Source organism: Salvelinus fontinalis, chromosome 23, assembly GCF_029448725.1.
Source record: "Salvelinus fontinalis isolate EN_2023a chromosome 23, ASM2944872v1, whole genome shotgun sequence".
NCBI lineage: Eukaryota > Metazoa > Chordata > Actinopteri > Salmoniformes > Salmonidae > Salvelinus > Salvelinus fontinalis.
This window is the reverse complement of record NC_074687.1, coordinates 31988963-32012002: the sequence shown is the minus strand read 5'-3', so window position 1 is coordinate 32012002 and position 23040 is coordinate 31988963. Positions and strand designations below refer to the sequence as shown.

The following is a 23040-nucleotide window of genomic DNA, read 5'->3' as shown; positions in this document are numbered from 1 at the left end:
TTTACCTCTCCCTATTACTGTGTGTGTTTTTGAGCGGGGGGAGCTGATATTATTTGTGTCTCACTAATCATCTCTCTCTCTCTCTCTTTCTCGCTGTCTCTCGCTCTCTCTCTTTCTCTCTCGCTCTCTCTCGCTCTCTCTCGCTGTCTCTCGCTCTCTCTCTCAGGCATCATCAAGGTGGGTCGTTGGAACCCTCTGCCCATCCACTTCCTATCAGATGCTCCTGAAGCCACGGTGGCTGATATGTTGCTGGACGTCTATCACATGGTCACCCTCCGCATTCAGCTACAGAGGTGTGTGTGTGTGTGTGTGTGTGTGTGTGTGTGTGTGTGTGTGTGTGTGTGTGTGTGTGTGTGTGTGTGTGTGTGTGTGTGTGTGTGTGTGTGTGTGCGTGCGTGCGTGCGTGCGTGCGTGCGTGCGTGTGCGTGTGTTACTTGCTGTTGAGGGGTGAGGAGGAAAATGTGGAGGGCAAATATAGCTTTAGCCACACAGCCTATAAACTTACAGTGACAGAATTTATTAAAAGGCTTTGTATTTCCACTGTTTAGATTGATTTTGGAGATACTACAACATTCCAACTGTTGGAATAAAGTTGGAGTATTTCAATGTTATTAAATCAGACAGAGTTCTTTGGGTGACTGATGTCATCTTGGCATTTTCAAAAATTTTTACTATAGGCCTCTGTAGTTCAACAGTTTACTGTTGTGGAGCATTAGGTTTAAAATCTAAATTGGGAACGATCCAAGGAGCCAGCTAGCCCAGATCCCAGCATCAGAGATTGATTTATTATCTGCATTTTTCTCCAAGAGGGCTTTCATGTCAGTAACTTGCACTTTTCCAAAGAATCAGTGAACATGGTCCTGATAGCCAGATAAACAGAGATGGATAGACTCCAGATAATTGGATTGTGGTCCTTATTGTGTTGTCGCATACCATCCAGCTTTGTTTACATCTGTCTCCATGATGATGGTATTGCCTGAAATGTATAGTATTGCCATGGTGAGAGAGGAAGCCCAGTGGCTGGCAGTGGGAGAAGATTGGATTTTGGCCAACATTTTGCAAAAATTCTCATCAAAGAAACATTTGATCTCAATATAGTCTTCTGTTCCCCAAAACTTGGCGCCATTTTTTAAATTGCGTTGTTTAGAAGGAGTGAAAGAGCGAATTTACTTCTTGCACACTCTCACTTCACAGAGAAGATGTTCTCTAACATGCTAGAACGTGCCAATAGGATCTCGCTAGCTCGTGCTTGGATCTGCCCACTACAATTAATTTGCTCCCATTGGAAACAACAGGCTGTGGTCTATCTTGGGTTAGTTATAAAAATCTTTGGTATTGCCCTTAGCGACTGATCTGAGTTTAGGTCAATATATAGGTGGTTTGTGGGATAGTACAATATCTGGATAGGACAGTGCAGACCAATTCCCTAGTTGTTGACTAAATAGTTCTGACTTCAAGAATCAGTCACTATGATGCAGTGATGAATTTACACAAGGCTGGTGCAACCTAACCTTGTTAAACCAGACTGTAAACAGCATTCAGTATAGATTAGCCAGGCTACGTGCAACCAGCCCCAGGACAGGAAATAGGAAGTGACTGATTTTTTTTATGGTTCTACAGCTTTGCCAAGCTGGAGGACCTTCCGTCAGAGCAGTGGAACCACGCCACGGTGAGGAACGCCCTCAAGGAGCTTCTCAAGGAGATGAACCAAAGCACACTGGCCAAGGAGTGCCCCCTCTCACAGGTGATACTGCACCCCTATCAAACCTCCACAGCACTCCAATACTACCCTGATCTGCTCAATTCTCTCACAATCAGTGCTTTAAAATGTGACCATTGTGGTCGCATATGCTCCTAAATATACACTGAGTGCACAAAACATTAGGAACACCTTCTTAATATTGAGTTGCACCCCCTCAATTCATCAGGGCATGGACTCTACAAGGTGTCGAAGCATTCCACAGGGATGCTGGCCCATGTTGACTCTAATGCTTCCCACAGTTGTGTCAAGTTGGCTGGATGTCCTTTGGGTGGTGGACCATTCTTGATACACACAGGAAACTGTTGAGGGTAAAAAATCCAGCAGCGTTGCAGTTCTTGACACACTCAAACCAATACGCCTGGTACCTACTACCATACCCGTTGAAAGGCACTTAAATCTTTTGTCTTGCCCATTCACCCTCTGAATGGCACACACACACAATCCATGTCTCAATTGTCTCAAGGCTTAAAAATAGTCCCGTAACCTGTCTCCTCCCCTTCATCTACACTGATTGAACTGGATTTAACAAGTGGCATCAATAAGGGATCATCGCGTTCACCTGGGTTCACCTGGTCAGTCTATGTCATGGAAAGAGCTGGTGTTCCTAATGTTTTGTACACTCAGTGTATTGCTGTGCGTAGAAATAAATCTGCCATATAGTAATTGTCATAATGATTAGGTTTCGCGGTACCTCACATGTTACCTCATAAGTCATGTTACCATCACTAAGAGAACCTATTGTTCAAAAGTTGTGACCCATTACCTGCACTACTTTTTTTCCTTCTATTGCGCATTGACGCTGCAGCTTTATGCATCACCATTGGCGGGCCGCATTTTATATTCATATACCATGACGCAGGCCATTAACACTTTAAGTCATGTTACCTCATTAGCTAGCTAGTTAACAACCTGGTAACTTTACCAGTATATCTGAACGTTAGGGGGCACAGAAGGAATGGAAAAGGCATAGCTCCTTCAGAAGATCAATCATCATAGCAATGAATGAATGACAGATTCACACGCCATCTCTCAGAACCTCGCTGACACTCTTAAAAAGACAGTGTACAATTTTCTATGTAATTCATCTCAATAGGAGACAATGCTTTTTACACAATGTAGAAACCTAACATTCCCCAGATGACTTTATGTATGTGTGTTATTTATGTCTCTGTGCATGCTGTGTTTAAAGGGAGCTCAATGTGTGGGTGTTGATCCCTGCATCAATTGCATCCATGTGTGTGTGGCTGCTATGGCGATGGGCTAGATTTCAATGGGTGGCTTCCCCTGGTGGATATCTTTTTCAATGATCGTTTGTGTATGTGTATGTGTGTGTTTGTGTGTGCAAGTGAGCAAGAATTCAAATTGATCACCAATTAAACATCTCTCTCCCTACAGAGTATGATTTCCTCAATAGTAAACAGCTCCTACTATGCCAATGTCTCCACTGCCAAATGCCAGGAATTTGGACGCTGGTACAAGAAGTACAAGAAAATCAAAGGTGAGAGTTGTGACCTCTGGGAACTCCCAACTAGCATGGACCAATTCTCTCCTGCACACCATTTCCTCCAACCACCTTTTTATTTTATTTATCTAGGCAAGTCAGTTAAGAACAAATTCTTATTTACAATGACAGCCTACACCGGCCAAACTCAGACGACGCTGGGCCAATTGTGCACCACCCTATGGGACTCCCAATCACAGCCGGTTGTGAAACGGTCTGGATTTGAACCAGGTTGTCTGTAGTGACACCTCTAGCACTGAGATGCTGTGTTAGAACACTGCACCACTTGGAAGCCCGGACCATCTCACAACCACTTTACTAACTGTCTCCTGTCCTTCTCTAGCCTATACCTTAGCCAATGATTACCATGTACTGGATTGGCCAAGCCATTTGAGCGACAGCCTATTAGCGGCCAATGGCCATTACCAGTCCTGTCCTGGGCTGACCCCTGGCTGCCATCTGAAAGAGGGAGGAAGAGAAGATAATAAAGGAAATCTAAAGTAGGGGGCCCATGTCGCCTGTTAACTGGCATCTCCTTCACACAGGGAGCACTGACTCTTCTTTATTAGAACCAGCTGATCTGTCCAGTGTAACCACAACCACAGGGGGTTCTACAGTACAACACAGGACTGGCTCACAGACAGTCACACACAGACCACTGACCCCTCCTCAGCCTGTCTGTCTGTTTGTCTCTCCATCCGCACATCCAGCACACAATGCCTGCATGGGACAATTTCTCCCCTACTCTCCAGCCCCGTTGTCCCCCATCCCGCACACACATACATGTGTACACACACATACACACACGCACACACACTCCCCCATAGCTCTATAATTACCCTGCTGGACAGATCAAAGCAAAGCCTAAACCACAAACACAGAGTCACAGAGAGACCAGAGGAGAATAAAGTGATGTGGAGGGAGGCAGCGGTTGTCTGACAGAGTGAGTTGATGCAGTGTTGGGTTACACAGCCACTCCACTATTAGTTCTGGTCTCTGCCTGGCAGGGAAAAACACACGCTGTACGTTCACTAGCCTCCAGATGTGGACACAGTGAGTAATGGGTGATCACCCATTGACTGGCTGTCCTGTCAGTCATAGTCGAGGAGTGCACATAGGTGTAGAGGAGAGGAATGTGTGTACAGTAGGTGTGTGTGTTGTTAAGTGTTGCATCTCTCACCCTATTTCTCTCGTTTCCTAGGAGATTATCTGGAGAAGATGTGGCCAGGAAGAGATCATTCAGAAATCAAAGGTGAGGAATCCACTGGTTGTACCGTTTCTATGATTGAAGTTAGAATGTGGCCCACTATGTTAGACCAGCATCACACTCATCTTCCTTCCTTCCTTCCTTCCTTCCTTCCTTCCTTCCTTCCTTCCTTCCTTCCTTCCTTCCTTCCTTCCTTCCTTCCTTCCTTCCTTCCTTCCTTCCTTCCTTCCTTCCTTCCTTCCTTTCCCTTCCCCAGTGGAGAGAGACAGCCTGGCAGACTTCTGTGTCATGGGCCAGCGTCCCCCTCCCCACCTGGCCAGCCTGACCCAGCTCAGCCACCTTGGAGGGGGTGGAGGTACCCTCCTCAAGGGTGGATCTGGAGACCCCCACAACCCCTCCCAACAACAACCCCAACAACAACCCCAACAACAACACCCCCCCCCGCCCCACGGCCAGCTCCACCACAGCCCCCCTCTGCGTGGCCAGGTCCCCCCTCCAGCCTCCCTTCAGCCTCTCCTCGGCCCAGGCGGGCTTCTCTCCCCCCAGCTTAGCCCTCAGCTTGTCCGACAGCAGCTAGCCATGGCTCACCTCATCAACCAGCAGCTCGCTGTTAACCGCCTGCTAGCCCACCAGCACCCACAGGCCCTCAACCAGCAGTTCCTCAACCACCCTCCCATCCCTCGGCCCTCCAAGGCAGGGGGCCTTGGGGACCCCGGGAACAACCCATCTGCTGCGGAAGTCTCCACTGATATCTACCAGCACGTCAGGGACGAACTGAAGAGAGCCAGCGTCTCACAGGCTGTGTTCGCTCGCGTGGCCTTCAACAGAACACAGGTAACCAGACTAACAGAACACAGTTAACAGAGTACAGGGAACCATAGAATGCTGGTGATATACTGTAACAGAACACATGTAACCATAGAACACAGGTGACATTGGTAAAAGAGCACAGGTAACCATAGAACACAGGTGACATATGTAACAGAACACAGGTAACCATAGAACACAGGTGACATATGTAACAGAACACAGGTAACCATATAACACAGGTGACATAGGTAACAGAACACACATAACCATAAAACACAGGTGACATAGGTAACAGAACACAGATAACCATAAAACACAGGTGACATGGGTAACAGAACACAGGTAACCATAGAACACAGATGACATAGGTAACAGAACACAGGTAACCATACATGGATGGCCTTCAACAGAATATAGGGTAGGAAACCCACCAAGTATGTAGCCACACATAGGGCAGGGCAGGGCAGCGCAGAGGTAAAGGCCTGAAGACAGGGTGAGAGGATAGAATAATGTAATGTCAATGCTGATGTCCCATTCAAGCTTTACAAAACGATTTGGAATATTGGGATGACTTTGAGATAAGTTAGCAGTAATATTTCTATGATTTGGTTTCTCCTCGGGGGTTTCAGCCAGTTTCAATTTCATCTCTGAGTGTTATGAGTGAGGTAAGCTGATGCCACAGCTTGCTGTGTTTCCCCGCTCCAGTTCAGTCTCTTTCTCCGCCCTCCCAGCAGTACACACACCTGCTGCATTCACACACAGTCACGCCCCATTAGAGCCAATATGGAGCCCACATGAAGGGTTTAGGGCAGGTGAAGTGTGCATGTGTGTGTTGTGTGTGCATGCATGCACATGGTTGTACGAGCGAGTGCGTACAGTGTGTGTGTGTGCAACCACTCATTCTAAATGTATACGTTTGCGGCGTGCGTGCATGTGTGTGTGTGTGTGTGTGTGTGTGCACCAGGGCCTGCTGTCGGAGATCCTGCGGAAGGAGGAGGACCCCCGCTCTGCCTCTCAGTCCCTGCTGGTCAACCTCAAAGCCATGCAGAACTTCCTCAACCTCCCTGAGGGGGAGAGAGACCGTATTTACCAGGAGGAGCGTGAGCGCAGCATGAATCCCCCTGTCGGCCTGCCCCCTACCCCTAGCTCCAGCCCCGGGGGCCCCCGCCTCTCACAGGTACCCCGCCCACCACCCACCGCCCTCCAAAACTACCATAGACATTCTTCACCAAGCTCCTCTACAGCAGGGCCTGTGTGTGTTTGGTTGACTGTGGTGTGTCTTGTCTGTCTTTGTGCCTTGTTGATGGTTTATGTTGTCTGTATGTTTTAGTTTCTGTCTGGCGGTTGGTTTGGTTGGTGTCTGTGATGTTAGTATTGGTCTTCCATGCAGTAGTCTAAGGCTCTGCATCTCAGTGCTAGCTGTGCCACTAGAGATTCGGGGTTCGAGTCCAGGCTTTGTCGCAGCCGGCAGCAACCGGGATACCCATGGGGTGGCGCACAATTGGCCCAGCGTCGTTCGGGTTAGGGGAGGGTTTGGCCGGCAGGGATGTCCTTGTCCCATTGCACGGTGACACAGTCGCCAGGTGTACGGTGATTCTTCCGACACATTGGTGCGGCTGGCTTCCGGGTTAAATGGGCATTGTGTCAAGAAGCAGTGCGACTTGGTTGGGTTGTGTTTCGGAGGACGCACGGCTCTCGACCTTCGCCTCTCCCGAGTCCGTACGGGAGTTGCAGCGATGAGACAAGACTGTAACTACCAATTGGATACCACGAAATTGGGGAGAAAAAGGGGCTACATTTTATTTTTTATAACATTATTAAAAAAAACATTTGTCTTTCACAGTAGGGGGATCTACCAAGTCAGAGATAAAAAAATTGACTGGGAAAGGGGATAGTACTAAAGACACCGATCTAACCATATGTAACTAACTATATGTTGAGAAAAGGCACATAAATACATCTCATTGATTGTGTCTCTATGTTTTGTGTGTGTGATGTTAGATGACGAGATGGTAACAATTTAAATGTTTGACAGGACGTGTTTAGACCGGCCATCACTAACCATGTCCCATGCCACCTCATGCAGAAGGTGTGGGAGAGAGGTCTGGACGAACAGCTCACTCCTGATGCCTGGGCTTCTATCTGGAAGAATAAGACCAAAATCTCCAACTCGGTGAGCAGTTCACCCATCTACAATACTTTTATGTCTCAGTTCACCCATCTACAATACTTTTATGTCTCAGTTCACCCATCTACAATACTTTTATGTCTCAGTTGAGTTGAGTTGAGTTGAGTTTGAGTTTATTTTTACAGGGACAGTGCACATTAATAAACGTTTCAGTAAAAGTGCCGGTTTTAGCCAGTCGGCTAATTTTCAACCGCAGTCCCTGGGCAGGTTATTAAAAACAATTACAATATAGACAATAGCAACATAGAACAAGACATAGCAACATACGACAAGCAAGACGTAGCATACAGACAGAGCAACATAGAACAAAAAGCAGCAAGGCAAAATTCATAAAAGCGACAAAGTGTTTCCACACCTCACCATACAGACAACAGACATGGAAAGCGGCAACACACAGCTAGGGACCATGTTCACAAATCTGATTGACCTTTAGCCATGTCTTCAAGCATTTTGTGAAAGTGTGATATGTGGTGCAGTTATGTGTGTCTGATGGCAGTGTATTCCAGACATGGGAAGCTCTCACAATTCACCCATCTACAATAATTATATGTCTCAGTTCACCCATCTACAATACTTTTATGTCTCAGTTCACCCATCTACAATACTTTTATGTCTCAGTTCACCCATCTACAATACTTTTATGTCTCAGTTCACCCATCTACAATACTTTTGTCTCAGTTCACCCATCTACAAGAATTATATGTATCAGTTCAACCATCTACAATACTTTTATGTCTCAGTTCACCCATCTACAATACTTTTATGTCTCAGTTCACCCATCTACAATACTTTTATTTCTCAGTTTACCCATCTACAATACTTTAATGTCTCAGTTCACCCATCTACAATACTTTAATGTCTCAGTTCACCCATCTACAATACTTTTATGTCTCAGTTCACCCATCTACAATACTTTAATGTCTCAGTTCACCCATCTACAATACTTTAATGTCTCAGTTCACCCATCTACAATACTTTTATGTCTCAGTTCACCCATCTACAAGAATTATATGTCTCAGTTCACCCATCTACAATACTTTAATGTCTCGCAATACAGTACTACTTGAGCCTCTGTGAGCCGTGTATTCATCCACAATCCCTTTTTTGGCTTGTTCACAGAATGTACCTCACACACAGAGTTCCTTTTGATCAGACATGGCTCAAATTTTAGTGTACAGTATGTCAAATAGTTGCTATGATTGATTTAGTTTGCATGGTAATGTGGAACAAATGAAATAGTCCCAAAGTCCAAGAAAATGTCTGTCTTTTGGTTTTCTGCAATACATGACTACTGCTAATTTGAAGTTCCTGTTGTAGATAAATACAGTATATTTTGGAAATGGAGGACTGACTAAAAAAGAGAGTTCTGTACCTTTCTTCACTTGTTTACAATAGAGACACCGCCTGTTGTCATAGGAACATGCTATAGAGAAAGGGACAATTCATTTGGATGTGCTTCCCAACCCCACACAGCCTTTTAGGAACATCCCAGATAACATTCTCTCTCTGATGTATAGGGCAAACACTCATTCTGGGACGAATTTGTGTACTATCATTATTATGTCTGTATAAATTTATCTTGCCATCGTTTACGCTTGGGAATGCCAGATTACTAGTCTGGTCCTGCAAAGAGAACCTCAAAGTCTTATAAGAAAACATACTGAGATTCAATACAGAGTCATTCAAACAGAAACTACAAAAGAGAGGAGAGAAAATGGCTTAATGACTTTTAATCTGTAAACATTCTCCATGTCGGAACATGTACGTCTATGAGGATAATGTCTGTTTAAAAGAAGAAAAGACTTTGACTGATCGTCAGCTGATTACCTGTCATTCTTACTTGAAACCTAAACTTTGGTCGTTGGGGCAGGGACAACATGTGAACTAGAGTTGGCAGTGTTACCCATTCAGGCAAACTCTGGTACAACTTCCTGGTTTAATAACTGGTTCTTTCTCTATGGACCGCATCTCCCTGGTCCCTCCTACCCATCCTCCCTCAGCCCAAGCCGCCATGCCTCAACCCAGACCTGCCCCTGAAGCTGGAGTCTCTGGTCAACATCACGTCAGGTATCTATGATGAGATCCAGCAGGAGATGAAGAGGGCCAAGGTGTCTCAGGCGCTGTTCGCCAAGGTGGCTGCCAACAAGAGCCAGGTGAGAGGCCTGTTTCACCCATGACATTGTCCCTATCCTGCTACAGCTTTCCTAACCTATTGTACCCAACTCCCAATCCAAACCTATTGTACCCAACTCCCAATCCTAACCTATTGTACCCAACTCCCAATCCTAACCTATTGTACCCAACTCCCAATCCTAACCTATTGTGCCCAACTCCCAATCCTAACCTATTGTGCCCAACTCCCAATCCAAACCTATTGTACCCAACTCCCAATCCAAACCTATTGTACCCAACTCCCAATCCTAACCTATTGTACCCAACTCCCAATCCTAACCTATTGTACCCAACTCCCAATCCTAACCTATTGTGCCCAACTCCCAATCCTAACCTATTGTGCCCAACTCCCAATCCAAACCTATTGTACCCAACTCCCAATCCTAACCTATTGTGCCCAACTTCCAATCCTAACCTATTGTTCCCGGCTCCCAATCCTAACCTATTGTACCCAACTCCCAATCCTAACCTATTGTACCCAACTCCCAATCCTAACCTATTGTACCCAACTCCCAATCCTAACCTATTGTGCCCAACTCCCAATCCTAACCTATTGTACCCAACTCCCAATCCTAACCTATTGTACCCAACTCCCAATCCTAACCTATTGTGCCCAACTCCCAATCCTAACCTATTGTTTCCGGCTCCCAATCCTAACCTATTGTACCCAACTCCCAATCCTAACCTATTGTACCCAACTCCCAATCCTAACCTATTGTACCCAACTCCCAATCCTAACCTATTGTGCCCAACTCCCAATCCTAACCTATTGTTTCCGGCTCCCAATCCTAACCTATTGTACCCAACTCCCAATCCTAACCTATTGTACCCAACTCCCAATCCTAACCTATTGTACCCAACTCCCAATCCTAACCTATTGTACCCAACTCCCAATCCTAACCTATTGTACCCAACTCCCAATCCTAACCTATTGTGCCCAACTCCCAATCCTAACCTATTGTTCCCGGCTCCCAATCCTAACCTATTGTACCCAACTCCCAATCCTAACCTATTGTACCCAACTCCCAATCCTAACCTATTGTGCCCAACTCCCAATCCTAACCTATTGTACCCAACTCCCAATCCTAACCTATTGTGCCCAACTCCCAATCCTAACCTATTGTACCCAACTCCCAATCCTAACCTATTGTACCCAACTCCCAATCCTAACCTATTGTGCCCAACTCCCAATCCTAACCTATTGTACCCAACTCCCAATCCTAACCTTAATCATTAAGGGAATGAAAACATATGTGTCAGTGGTTAGGGGCAGTTTCTCCTGTCCCCGTGATGTGGGTGGCGGCTGGGGCCAGATGGAGCGGGGTTGATAACCCTCTTCCCCCGGCTGTTGTATCAGACAGTCAGTGTGTCTCCACAGCAGTAGATAAACAATACCAGACAGATAAGCCAAATACCAACCTGGGGAAGAACTGATTCAGACATGTGATACCCCCCCCCCCCCCCCCCCCCCCCCACACAGACTCCTTCAACAAACACACAAACTGTTTAGAGCACATGAAGACATGGTGCTGTGGGAATGGATATCTACAGTGAGGACACTGTTTGCGTGCGTGTCTACGTGTGCGTGTTTGTGAGAGAATATTACCTGTGTGTGTGTGTGTGTGTGTGTGTGTGTGTGTGTGTGTGTGTGTGTGTGTGTGTGTGTGTGTGTGTGTGTGTGTGTGTGTGTGTATGTGTGTATATGTGTGTGTGTGTGTGTGTGTGTGTGTGTGTGTGTGTGTGTGTGTGTGTGTGTGTGTGTGTGTGTGTGTGTGTGTGTGTGTGTGTGTGGTGATCAAGCTGTGTCTCCCAGGTTCAGGGGTCCGGGGGTGGCTGGGCAGAATTGGGCTGGGGGTCATGGCTCACTGCACCCATCTGCTGCAGCTGGCCCAGAGAGGAGAGGAGAGAGGGATGCTGAGGGAGAGGGGGATGCTGAGGGAGAGGGGGATGCTGAGGGAGAGGGGGAATGGGGGTGAGAGGGAGGATGAGAACTGATCAGGTTATTAACACTGCATGCTGGTGGAGGCTGGATGCACACAACAGCTGGTGTCAAAGACTGGCCTAGTCTAGCATAGATAATCAAATCTTCTCCCCCCCACTCCCCATCTCTTTCTCTCTCTCTCTCCCCTCCCTTCCTCCCTCCCTTCTCCTGTCTCTGCTCCCATCTACCTCTCTTAGGGCTGGCTGTGTGAGTTGCTGCGGTGGAAGGAGAACCCTAGCCCAGAGAACCGTACTCTGTGGGAGAACCTGTGTACCATCCGGAGGTTCCTGACCCTGCTCCAGACAGACAGAGACCTGGTGTATGAAGAGGAATCCAGGCACCACCACAGTGAGAGGCTGCATACTGTACTACACCTGCCCCAAGAACCACAGGTGAGAGAGACCAGCTGATCTAGCATCAGATTTCCCTAACATGAGTCCTAACCTTAGTGCTATGGTCCGCGAGCATGGACATGGGCTCCGTATGCTCGAGGGTAGCATGGCTCCTTAGGTGTGTGATGTTTTTGGTATCCATCATTATTTGATGTTGTCTGATATGTCTGAATTGTAATATCATTGCTGCTAAAATAAAATATTATACAAATAAAAAAAACTTACTGCTATGCTGGATCAAAACTCTGCACTCATAGGGATGGTCATTGCAGACTTGAATGGATAATGGCAAGAATATCACTTTCCTTTACTTTGATATCAACCTTCTCACACATTGAATGAGTCTTCGGGACTGGCCCCCTACAACCTTTTCACACACACACACACACACACACACACACACACACACACACACACACACACACACACACACACACACACACACACACACACACACACACACACACACACACACACACACACACACACACACACACACAGAGACAAATGTAAGCATGTAGCATCCTACACAGATGTACAGTAGTCAAGCTCTGCTGATTAAATTGACTTTCTCCAGCCAGGGTCGTTATTGCACCAAATACACTGAAGATACACATGCAATTATTCATTTAAACTGAAGTCATGCGTGCGCACACTACGGTTGAATATTTTCCCGGTATTTTACAAATGTTCCATCCCCAGAATACACCACTTTTCTCCCGGGTAACCCGATATTTCCCGCCAAAACCGGAAGCGTCATTAAAAAGCCTTACAAAGCATAGAAATAGACCTACAGTAACAGTCAAAAGTTTGGACCCACCTACTCATTCAAGGTTTTTCTTTATTTTTACAATTTTCTACATTGTAGAACAATAGTGAAGAAATCAAAACTATGAAATAACACATATAGAATCATATTGCAACCAAATAAAAATAGATTTTAGATGTTAGATTCTTCAAAGTAGCCACCCTTTGCCTTGTTTACAGCTTTGCACGCTCTTGGCATTCTCTCAACCAGCTTCATGAGGTAGTCACCTTGAATGCCTTTCATTTAACAGGTGTGCCTTTCTTTCCTTCTTAATGCATTTGAGCTAATCAGTTGTGTTGTGACAACGTAGGGGTGGTATACAGAAGATAGCCCTATTTGTTAAGACCAAGTCCATATTATGGCAAGAACAGCTCAAATAAGTAAAGAGAAATGACAGTCCATCATTACTTTAAGACATGTCAGTTAAGGCGGAATAGTGCAGTCGCAAAAACCATCATGAGATATGATGAAAGCGGCTCTCATGAGGACCGCCATAGGAAAGGAAGACCCAGAGTTACCTCTGCTGCAGAGGATTAGTTCATAAGAGTTACCAGCCTCAGATATTGCAGCCCAAATAAAAGCTTCACAGAGTTCAAGTAACAGACACATCTCAACATCAACTGTTCAGAAGAGACTGCGTGAATCAGGCCTTCATGGTAAAATTGCTGCAAAGAAACCACTACTAAAGGACACCAATAATAAGAAGAGACTTGCTTGGGCCAAGACACATGAGCAATGGACATTAGACCAGTGGAAATCTGTCCTTTGTTCTGATGAGTCCAAATGTGCAATTTTTGGTTCCAACCGCCGTGTCTTTGTGAGACACAGAGTAGGTGAACGGATGATCTCCGCATGTGTGGTTCCCACCGTGAAGCATGGAGGAGGAGGTGTGATGGTGTGGGGGTGTTTTGCTGGTAACACTGTCTGTGATTTATTTAGAATTCAAGACACACTTAACCAGCATGTCTACCACAGCATTATGCAGCGATACGCCATCCCATCCGGTTTGCGCTTAGTGGGACTATCATTCAACAGGATAATGACCCACTCACCTCCAGCCTGCTATTTGATCAAGAAGAAGAGTGATGGAGTGCTGCATCAGATGACCTGGCCTCCACAATCACCCCACCTCAACCCAATTGAAATGGTTCGGGGTGAGTTGGACCGCAGAGGGAAGGAAAAGCAGCCAACAAGTGCTCAGCATATGTGGGACCTCCTTCAAGACTGTTGGAAAAGCATTCCAGGTGAAGTTGGTTGAGAGAATGCCAAGAGTGTGCAAAGCTGTCATCAAGGCAAAGGGGGGCTCCTTTGAAGAATCTAAACTATATTTGGTTTTGTTTAAAACTTATTTTGGTTACTACATGATTCCATATGTGTTACTTCATAGTTTGGATGGCCATTATTATTCTACAATGTAGAAAATAGTAAAAATAAAGAAAAACCCTTGAATGAGTAGGTGTGTCCAAACTTTTGACTGGTACTGTATAATATAGGCTACTGCACATTACGCACAATAGAAACCCATAAAAGTCCAAAGATGTAGCTAACTATATGCTCTCTTGGTTAAATGTATTTTTATTTTACCTTTATTTAACTAGGCAAGTCAGTTAAGAACACATTCTTATTTTCAATGACGGCCTAGGAACAGTGGGTTAACTGCCTGTTCAGGGGCAGAACGACAGATTTGTACCTTGCCAGCTCGGGGATTTAGAAGACAAAAAGTTACCATGATGAGATGGGCTGTCTGTCCCCACCCTGAGCGTTGATGATTCATCATGCAGATGAATCTTGTGTTTCTGTCCGGTGCTACAACAACAATGTGTGCTGTTGGGGTACTTGAGAAAGGGAGTTGGAAAACACTGAACTAAGTAGACCAGACGCAGCTGCTGTTGCATTGGTGTCTATGGGAGACACACCAAGTTAAGTAGAACTGACAATTTTCTTTCAAATATAAACTGCCGGAGTGAACTATCTTCATTCATCCACTATCTTTGTTAACGGCTCATCCTAGAAAGGAAGTGGTTGTTACCACTGTGCCACCATTAACATATTCCTCAGCTAGCTCCTCAAACACACAGACCAGACCAGAGAGGAGACAAAAAATACTCCACAAGTTGTTCATATTAGAGAGGACAGGGAAGGAAGGAGGGACTGAGATGGGCCACAACAGGAGGAGAAGAAGTATAATGAAGGGATAGATCGAAGGAGAGTGATAGATGATAAGGAAGGAGGATCTTGGAGAGAGTGGGACAATTTAGGGGTAAGCCAAGGAGGGCTAAAGTGTCAGACTGTATTTGTTTCGGTGCGTGTGTGTCCCTCTCCTCTTTTTGTTGTCCAAGTTGACACAGTCAGGAGAGGAAAGCCCCTCCCTAAACTCAGATCAAACTCCATGCAGCACATCTACCCGCCACATACACACACAGACAGACAGACACACACACACACACGCCACCATGCAAGTCACCACAGCCAGACCACACATGTGTTCCAGCTGCTACTCAACTCAGTCACTCTCACACATATACTGTACACTAGACACACAACTGTATGTGCTGTTAAATAAAATTAAATAAAATGTTGGTCTCATACACATATTTAGCAGATGTTATTGCGGGTGAAATGAAATTCTTGTGTTCCTAGCTCCAACAGAAGTGTTAGAAGTGCTTTATGCTATACTGTATGTGCTGTTGGAAGTGTTTTATGCTCTACTGTATGTGCTGTTGGAAGTGCTTTATGCTGTACTGTATGTGCTGTTGGAAGTGCTTTACGCTATACTGTATGTGCTGTTGGAAGTGCTTTATGCTATACTGTATGTGCTGTTGGAAGTGCTATATGCTGTACTGTATGTGCTGTTGGAAGTGCTTTACGCTATACTGTATGTGCTGTTGGAAGTGCTTTATGCTATACTGTATGTGCTGTTGGAAGTGCTATATGCTGTACTGTATGTGCTGTTGGAAGTGCTTTATGCTGTACTGTATGTGCTGTTGGAAGTGCTTTATGCTGTACTGTATGTGCTGTTGGAAGTGCTTTATGCTATACTGTATGTGCTGTTGGAAGTGCTTTATGCTGTACTGTATGTGCTGTTGGAAGTGCTTTACGCTATACTGTATGTGCTGTTGGAAGTGCTTTATGCTATACTGTATGTGCTGTTGGAAGTGCTATATGCTATACTGTATGTGCTGTTGGAAGTGCTTTATGCTGTACTGTATGTGCTGTTGGAAGTGCTTTATGCTGTACTGTATGTGCTGTTGGAAGTGCTATATGCTGTACTGTATGTGCTGTTGGAAGTGCTTTATGCTATACTGTATGTGCTGTTGGAAGTGCTTTATGCTGTACTGTATGTGCTGTTGGAAGTGCTTTATGCTATACTGTATGTGCTGTTGGAAGTGCTTTATGCTGTACTGTATGTGCTGTTGGAAGTGCTTTATGCTATACTGTATGTGCTGTTGGAAGTGCTTTATGCTATACTGTATGTGCTGTTGGAAGTGCTTTATGCTGTACTGTATGTGCTGTTGGAAGTGCTTTATGCTATACTGTATGTGCTGTTGGAAGTGCTATATGCTGTACTGTATGTGCTGTTGGAAGTGCTTTATGCTATACTGTATGTGCTGTTGGAAGTGCTTTTTGTATGGTTTTATCTGAACAATCGGCCAACCCGCCGACCCCACACAACCACTGACCGAAACAAAACGACTCATAATGAATTATGAATCAACGACTGCGCTTTTTGTATATCTACAGTATCATGTGACAAGTACTGTATGTGAGGCTGTGGGATATCACCATGTGTGACTGCGTGTCCATTAGATCCACAGGTGGAATTGTGTGTGTATTGTGTGTGCGTGTGTGCGTGCGTCTGTGTGTGTCCTGTGCTCCCCTACCTACTCAGCCTCTCTCACACCCGTGGGGACAGCATCACATTTCTCCATGACTGACCCTGCCCTTATGACGCTGGGCTGGCTATCTGGCTCTCCTCTCCAGCAGCACAGTATCTGCTGCTCTGTTTATGCCTCCATGTGTCGAGCAGTAAGTGCATCCCTCTGCTAATTTGGCAGGCCCTGCTCTTATGAATAATTTCTCTATTGTTATTGCTAAATGTAATTCTGCTGTGTGCGTGTGGGTAGTGGGTACTGTGGCCTGGACCCCTGTGCTGACTGCACCGTGGATTGAGACCACAAGAGCGCTGGACTAGAAAGGGAGCTGGCAACAAGCTTCTTTCTACAGACAGACACAGACACAGATCGTTCTCTCTGCTGCCCCTCTCTTTATGTCGTTTCATTCGTAGGCTACACGTGCAAACACTTTTATAAACCTATTGGTTCCTCTGATGGGCTAATTGTCAGTTTGAGCAGCTGAGTTCAGCTCTTAGCTCAGTAAACCACAGCCAGCTTAATGGTTTAATTACTGATAAGTGGAATGATTGCCACACACACACACTTGAACACGCAAAAAGGTCATATGCCAGCCCACCCTCACACACACAGAGACAGAAACACTTAGAAACACACAGACACACACACACACACACACACACACACACACACACACACACACACACACACACACACACACACACACACACACACACACACACACACACACACACACACACACACACACATGCACACACGCACACACGCACACACGCACACGCACACACGCACACACGCACACACGCACACACGCACACACAGAGAGAGAGTGACTCATTCACTCCCCAGGTCTGGTGACACAGGAGAGAGAAAGAAGAAAAAAACACTGATTAACAGGAAAGATGAAGTCATGCAGAAAACCAACAGAAAACTGTATTTTCCGTCATTACATATTTATCTGTGTGTTAATGGTGTCTCCGGTGGCAACATACTGTCCCAGGCAGCCCCAACACACACACAGACTCATACAGCAAAACACACACACATACACTTCCCCCCTGGTCTGTCTGTAGCCCCATGAGAACCAGCCCTCATTAAGGCTTTAGCTGAATATTTCATGTAGTATAATTCTTTCATAGTTCTGCATCTCTGTAATTTGCCTTGATTTGTGTTTAAAAGGAAACTTTTTCTTTAATGCAATGAACTCATGATGTTCCCTGGTCGCAATTGAAAAAAAAAATAGAGAACAGTTTGGAAGAATATTGAATTATGCCATGAGAAGAACAACTTCCATCCTCAGTCTACAGTACTTTGTGGATGGAGGGGCGGTAAGGAGGGATGGAGAGATGGAGGAGTGGAGGCTCAGTTGGAGGGGTAGAGGGTACAGAAGGATGGAGAAATGGAAGGATTGGAGGGGTAGAGGCTCAATTTAAAGGGGTGAAATGGTTGAGGGGTGATGGGTAGAGGGAACAGAGGGGATGGGGTCAAACAGAGAGGATGGTTTCATGGCTTTAGCAGGATTGGGGTTGATTTGGAGTTGGAGTCATGTTTGCTTGGCACTTGCTCTCTTCATTAGTGTCCCTCTGCATTAGAGAGAGAGAGCACACTGGATTAAGGAACAACCAGTCAGCCCAGTGTGTTTCTGCGTTTTGCTCGGCTCTCTCACGCTGCCACGGAGCCCAGCCCAGCGACCAGGCCTCTGTGTGTGTGTGTGGATCCATCCAAGAGTCGCCATCTTTGAAAGGAGTAGAGAAATTACTATCTGGGGTCTGAGTCTAAATGAGTGTGTGTGTATTTGTGAGTGTCTGTTTGTTCCTGGTTGTGGTAAAGGGAAGTTAGGGGGGGGGGGGGGAGGGTTAGTGTGCGTACGTGTGTGTGTGTGTGTGTGTGTGTGTGTGTGTGTGTGTGTGTGTGTGTGTGTGTGTGTGTGTGTGTGTGTGTGTGTGTGTGTGTGTGTGTGTGTGGTTGTGAGGAGTGTGTGGTCTACATTAGGTCAAAGGGGAGAGCTATTTTCATCCTGTCTTTTCACTCTCTTTCCACCACTGTCACCATTCCTTCTCATTCCCTCTCTTTGTGTGGCTGCTATTTGTTTCACACAGACATAAAAAAGATAATAAACGTCAGAAAGCGGAAAAAAACACCCAACCTACACTCTTCCTGTAAATCGCTACCCTCAAACAGCCCCCACAAGTGAAATCGGAGCAATTTGATGGTCTGGCCTGCCCTCAATATTATTTAAGTAATACCCTGTTATTATTGAAGAGGGAGAGAGAAAAGCGAATGACTATTATCTTTGTGGGTCCTTTAATTTTAATGCACCACAGATTTATAGCTTAGCATTCCAGAGTCGAGGCACAGTGGCTGGGCGGGGGCCTGGGGCCGTGGTGCCCCACCCTGGTCATAAAGCCAGTGGGACAGCGGGATAGCAACGCGCCACAGAGATCTGTGATAGCTAGCGGGCTCTCTGACACTCCTCCTGCACCAAACAAGACAACAGGACAACAACACTAGAACCTCACTAACTCCCCTGACTCCCTAGGTCTGGCTTTGATCACCTCTCACCTTTACTTATCTCGAGTCTGTCCCACCAACACTCAAACTCCTTGATCTCTCCTTTGCACGACTCTTTGCCCTCTCATTCTTACTTCTGCCCCTTTGTTTTGTTCTCTCTGTCCTCCTCACTCCTCCTTCCTTCTGCCCTTCTTCTCTCCCCTCCACCCCTCGCTCTTCTACTTTCCTCTCTTCCCCCAGTCTACCACCTATTCTTTAATGACCCCTCATCCTCTAGTGCCCCCTTCTCCCCCAGTGTTCTTAATGATCAGTGTATGTTTGCGTAACACCAACCAGACAGGAGGCGAGACACACGCCCCTCTCCCCCTCAGCTGTTTATCCTCTGGCTCTGTCTGGTTAAACCGTCATGGTGGTATAGCAGGTGGTTGGAGTTTTACCACAAGCAAATCTTACATCCAGGTCAGAGGTCAAAGGTCTACGACACAGGTGCTATAGTAGTTAGTCTATCTGTGATGGTATTTGAGCTATGAAGCTATGTTTGGCTTTAACCTGGGTTCAGCTAATGCGTATCGCTGTTGAAATTAGCTCAGGCAATGGGCATTGCTGTTGTTGAACTTGTTAACCTTGTTGAACTTTTTGTTAAATGACAACTGTAGAATGCCTATACTGTTGAATGGTCCGTAGCTTTGATGAGGGGTCACTGAACCCCACTAATCAGCTGTACCTGCTTTCTCACCAGGCACTGCACAGACAACCCCCACAACCCCTGAAGGACCACTCCCCGATGCGCGAGGACCCCATGCCCCTCCAGGGTAATGATGAAGAGTCCCAGAATGTTGAAAGAGTCAGTTCAGGAGTCGGTGGTGGCGTGGTCATTAAGAAGCCTCGGTCGCGCACTAAGATCTCACTAGAAGCTCTGGGCATCCTGCAGAGCTTCATCCAGGATGTGGGTCTTTATCCGGACCAAGAGGCCATCCACACTCTGTCAGCCCAACTGGACCTGCCCAAGCACACCATCATCAAGTTTTTCCAGAACCAGCGTTACCACGTCAAGCATCACGGCCGGCTGAAGGAGCTGGGGGAGGGGGCCGGTGGTGTGGACGTCAGCGAATACAGAGACGAGGAGCTCCTCTCCAGCTCAGAGGACCCTGAGTCCAGCGAAGACGGTCATGAGGAGATGTACCCCACTACAGAGAGGGAAAGAAGGGGAAGCAACCCAGCAGGGTCAGCCCCTGCCCTGGCACCAGCCCAGCCTTCAGGGACCAGCATGGGGGCCATGGAAGAGGGCAAGGACAAGGGGCATTCTCATGGTCTGAGTGGGGGCCGAGCCAGCTCCCTGCCCCCTGGTAGCTCCTCATCCAGCCCCAGAGAGCAGGCTGACTTCCAGAGATAGAGACCCAGAGACCAGAGGAGATGCAGAAAGAGAGTGAGAGCGAGACCCAGACAGACAGACAGACAGACAGACAGACAGACAGACAGACAGACAGACAGACAGACAGACAGACAGACAGACAGACAAACAGACAGACAGACAGACAGACAGACAGGGGAAGAGAGGGAAGAGAACGGGAACTAAAGACTGGTAGAAGGGAAGAAGGGCATCGATGAGACAATGACACACTGATACACACACACACACACACACACACACACACACACACACACACACACACACACACACACACACACACACACACACACACACACACACACACACACACACACACACACACACACACACACACACACACACACACATATATATATATACACAGAAATACAGACGTATGGGGTCCAAAGGAGGCTTCATCAAAGTGAAAATACAATATGTTACCTCAGCAACATGAAGCAGGGAAATGCCATGAAACAGCTGTCATGTGTTACAGTTAGAATAGCCTGTTCAGTAATGTTGGGCCACTAGACAGAGAGAAAAACAAACATACACACACATCTCACCCCTGGCCACAACAGGAACTTGCCACATCAACACCACTTTTGAATTGAGCCAATTCCAAAACTCAGCTTCACCCAAGAGGGCGGGCTCTCATATGCTCTGTCCAATGACTGCTCTCTCTAATGTCTCAACCACACCCATATAGAGAACATTTGTCCTTATTTCGATGTTGGGTCTTGGGTCAGGCCCCTAACTGACACTCATAGACTGAATACTGGGGGCCTGCTCAGACCTCTACTATCCCATTGTCCCTTGGCTCCATATGCAGACTCCAGATCTACAGCTCATCACTAGCTGGCTAAGGAGTTTTTAGGGTGGCTGTGGCTTTCCATCACCTCCTCCCCCTCTCCACCCCTCCATGACAGGACTCCTCTAGTCTTTGGTGTTTGACAGTGGTGGCAGTTTGTGTGGGTGGGTGGCTGCATGGCAGGTGGGTTTTGGGTGGAGGTAAGAACAGTGGTATGGGAGAATTCACCAATGATAAACAAATATGGTTTGTCAAAGTCCACAATTGAGCTTTATGATATTTTTAAAGTTGGAATCGCCACTCCCAACCAACTCTTGTCGCCATCCCTCAATGGAGCAACCACACCCTACCTAACTCCCTACCCCCTACATCAAATATGGATTATTCTCATCTCTCCAGCACAGTCTCTCCCTATCTCCGCCAGTCATGCCTCAGCCCAGTCTCTCCCTATCTCCGCCAGTCATGCTTCAGCCCAGTTTCTCCCTATCTCCACCAGTCATGCCTCAGCCCAGTCTCTCCCTCTTTACTGCTTTGTGGGTACTGTGGTTTACAAGGACACTAGTAGGTAAACCTATTGTGGTTTATGCGGACATAAGAGAGACAGAGGACAGCCTTGTGAGGACATGAAGACCCAGCGGTGTGAAAGGACACTCAGGGCTACAGTTACTCTGGACTGTACCCCTGCCTACCCACCCTCGACCTATGTGGAGAGAAACAGGGAGGGACACAACAGAACGGAGATTCAGCAACCAAACAATCAGTCACTTTATGTGCGGTAGCCCACCACTTCACTCTTCCTCTCTCTTTCCCCATCCCTCGTTCCTTCCCTCTTTCTCTCTCTCTATAATTGGTGCCTACAGTGTGCCGTTCCACCACACCTACCCGCACTTAACTCCTCCACCCTATTTATTGCTATCTTTATCCATGATTATTATTATCATTATTGTTATTATTGTTGTTATTACGGTTGTTATTGCTGTCATCGCTGTTTATTTTTGGTTCTATTTTCATGGCTTTAATATTGGCTTTCCGAGCACCGTGGTTGTTTTGGTAACGAGAGACGTTTTTGAGACATGAGAAACACACACTGCCAAAATGTCCTGTTATGTAAACTTCAATGAATATTTCCAAAGAAAGAAAGACTTGGGCAGAAACGGGAGTCAAATCCAAAAATGAAATGAAACAACGAATAAACTGTGCTTTTGCTGCAGATGGTGACAATCTAACTTCTTTGAGCTATTGGAAAACATGGCAGGCTTGTTTGTTAAAGCCATATCTGAAAGTGGGTACTTGTGTCAAAGTATGCATCCCAAAAGGCACCCTATTCCCAATGTACATGAAGTGCACTACTTTTGTCCAGACCCTGGAAAAACATAGTGCACTATATGGAGAATAGGGTGCCATGTGGGACACAGTCAAAGTTACAGAGGAACCATGAGGTATCTGGCTGTCTAGGCAGCTGCTACTAAGATGACATGCCTTGTACTCTTAACAATCATCAATACATTGTGTTTTATCTCTATGATTCTGTCAATCTTTAATATTCAGAGTTAAATCATGTGTCTGCATATCCAATGTCATGTCATACAGTGAGAGCCACCCCATAGACACAGTCACATCCAGATAGTGGTTAAC

At 46.2% G+C, this 23040-nt stretch overlaps 1 protein-coding gene across 4 annotated transcripts in view; it reads left to right on the top strand.

Moving 5' to 3' along the window:
- The window catches only part of LOC129821133 (DNA-binding protein SATB2-like), a 55684-nt gene extending 33069 nt beyond the window's left edge, over nucleotides 1-22615 (top strand). Inside the window, exons 4-13 of one of the 4 annotated variants that reach the window (XM_055878469.1) lie at nucleotides 167-293; nucleotides 1621-1744; nucleotides 3158-3260; nucleotides 4465-4515; nucleotides 4727-5304; nucleotides 6245-6457; nucleotides 7367-7453; nucleotides 9469-9621; nucleotides 11819-12013; nucleotides 19944-22615. In XM_055878469.1, the coding sequence (XP_055734444.1) occupies nucleotides 167-293; nucleotides 1621-1744; nucleotides 3158-3260; nucleotides 4465-4515; nucleotides 4727-5304; nucleotides 6245-6457; nucleotides 7367-7453; nucleotides 9469-9621; nucleotides 11819-12013; nucleotides 19944-20597 (2285 nt within the window). In that variant the 3' untranslated portion in view covers nucleotides 20598-22615. Of the gene's footprint in view, nucleotides 1-166; nucleotides 294-1620; nucleotides 1745-3157; nucleotides 3261-4464; nucleotides 4516-4726; nucleotides 5305-6244; nucleotides 6458-7315; nucleotides 7454-9468; nucleotides 9622-11818; nucleotides 12014-19922 lie in introns of all 4 variants that reach the window. The other 3 variants (XM_055878468.1, XM_055878467.1, XM_055878466.1) reach the window with 3 other exon arrangements.
- The last annotated feature ends 425 nt before the right edge of the window (nucleotides 22616-23040 follow it).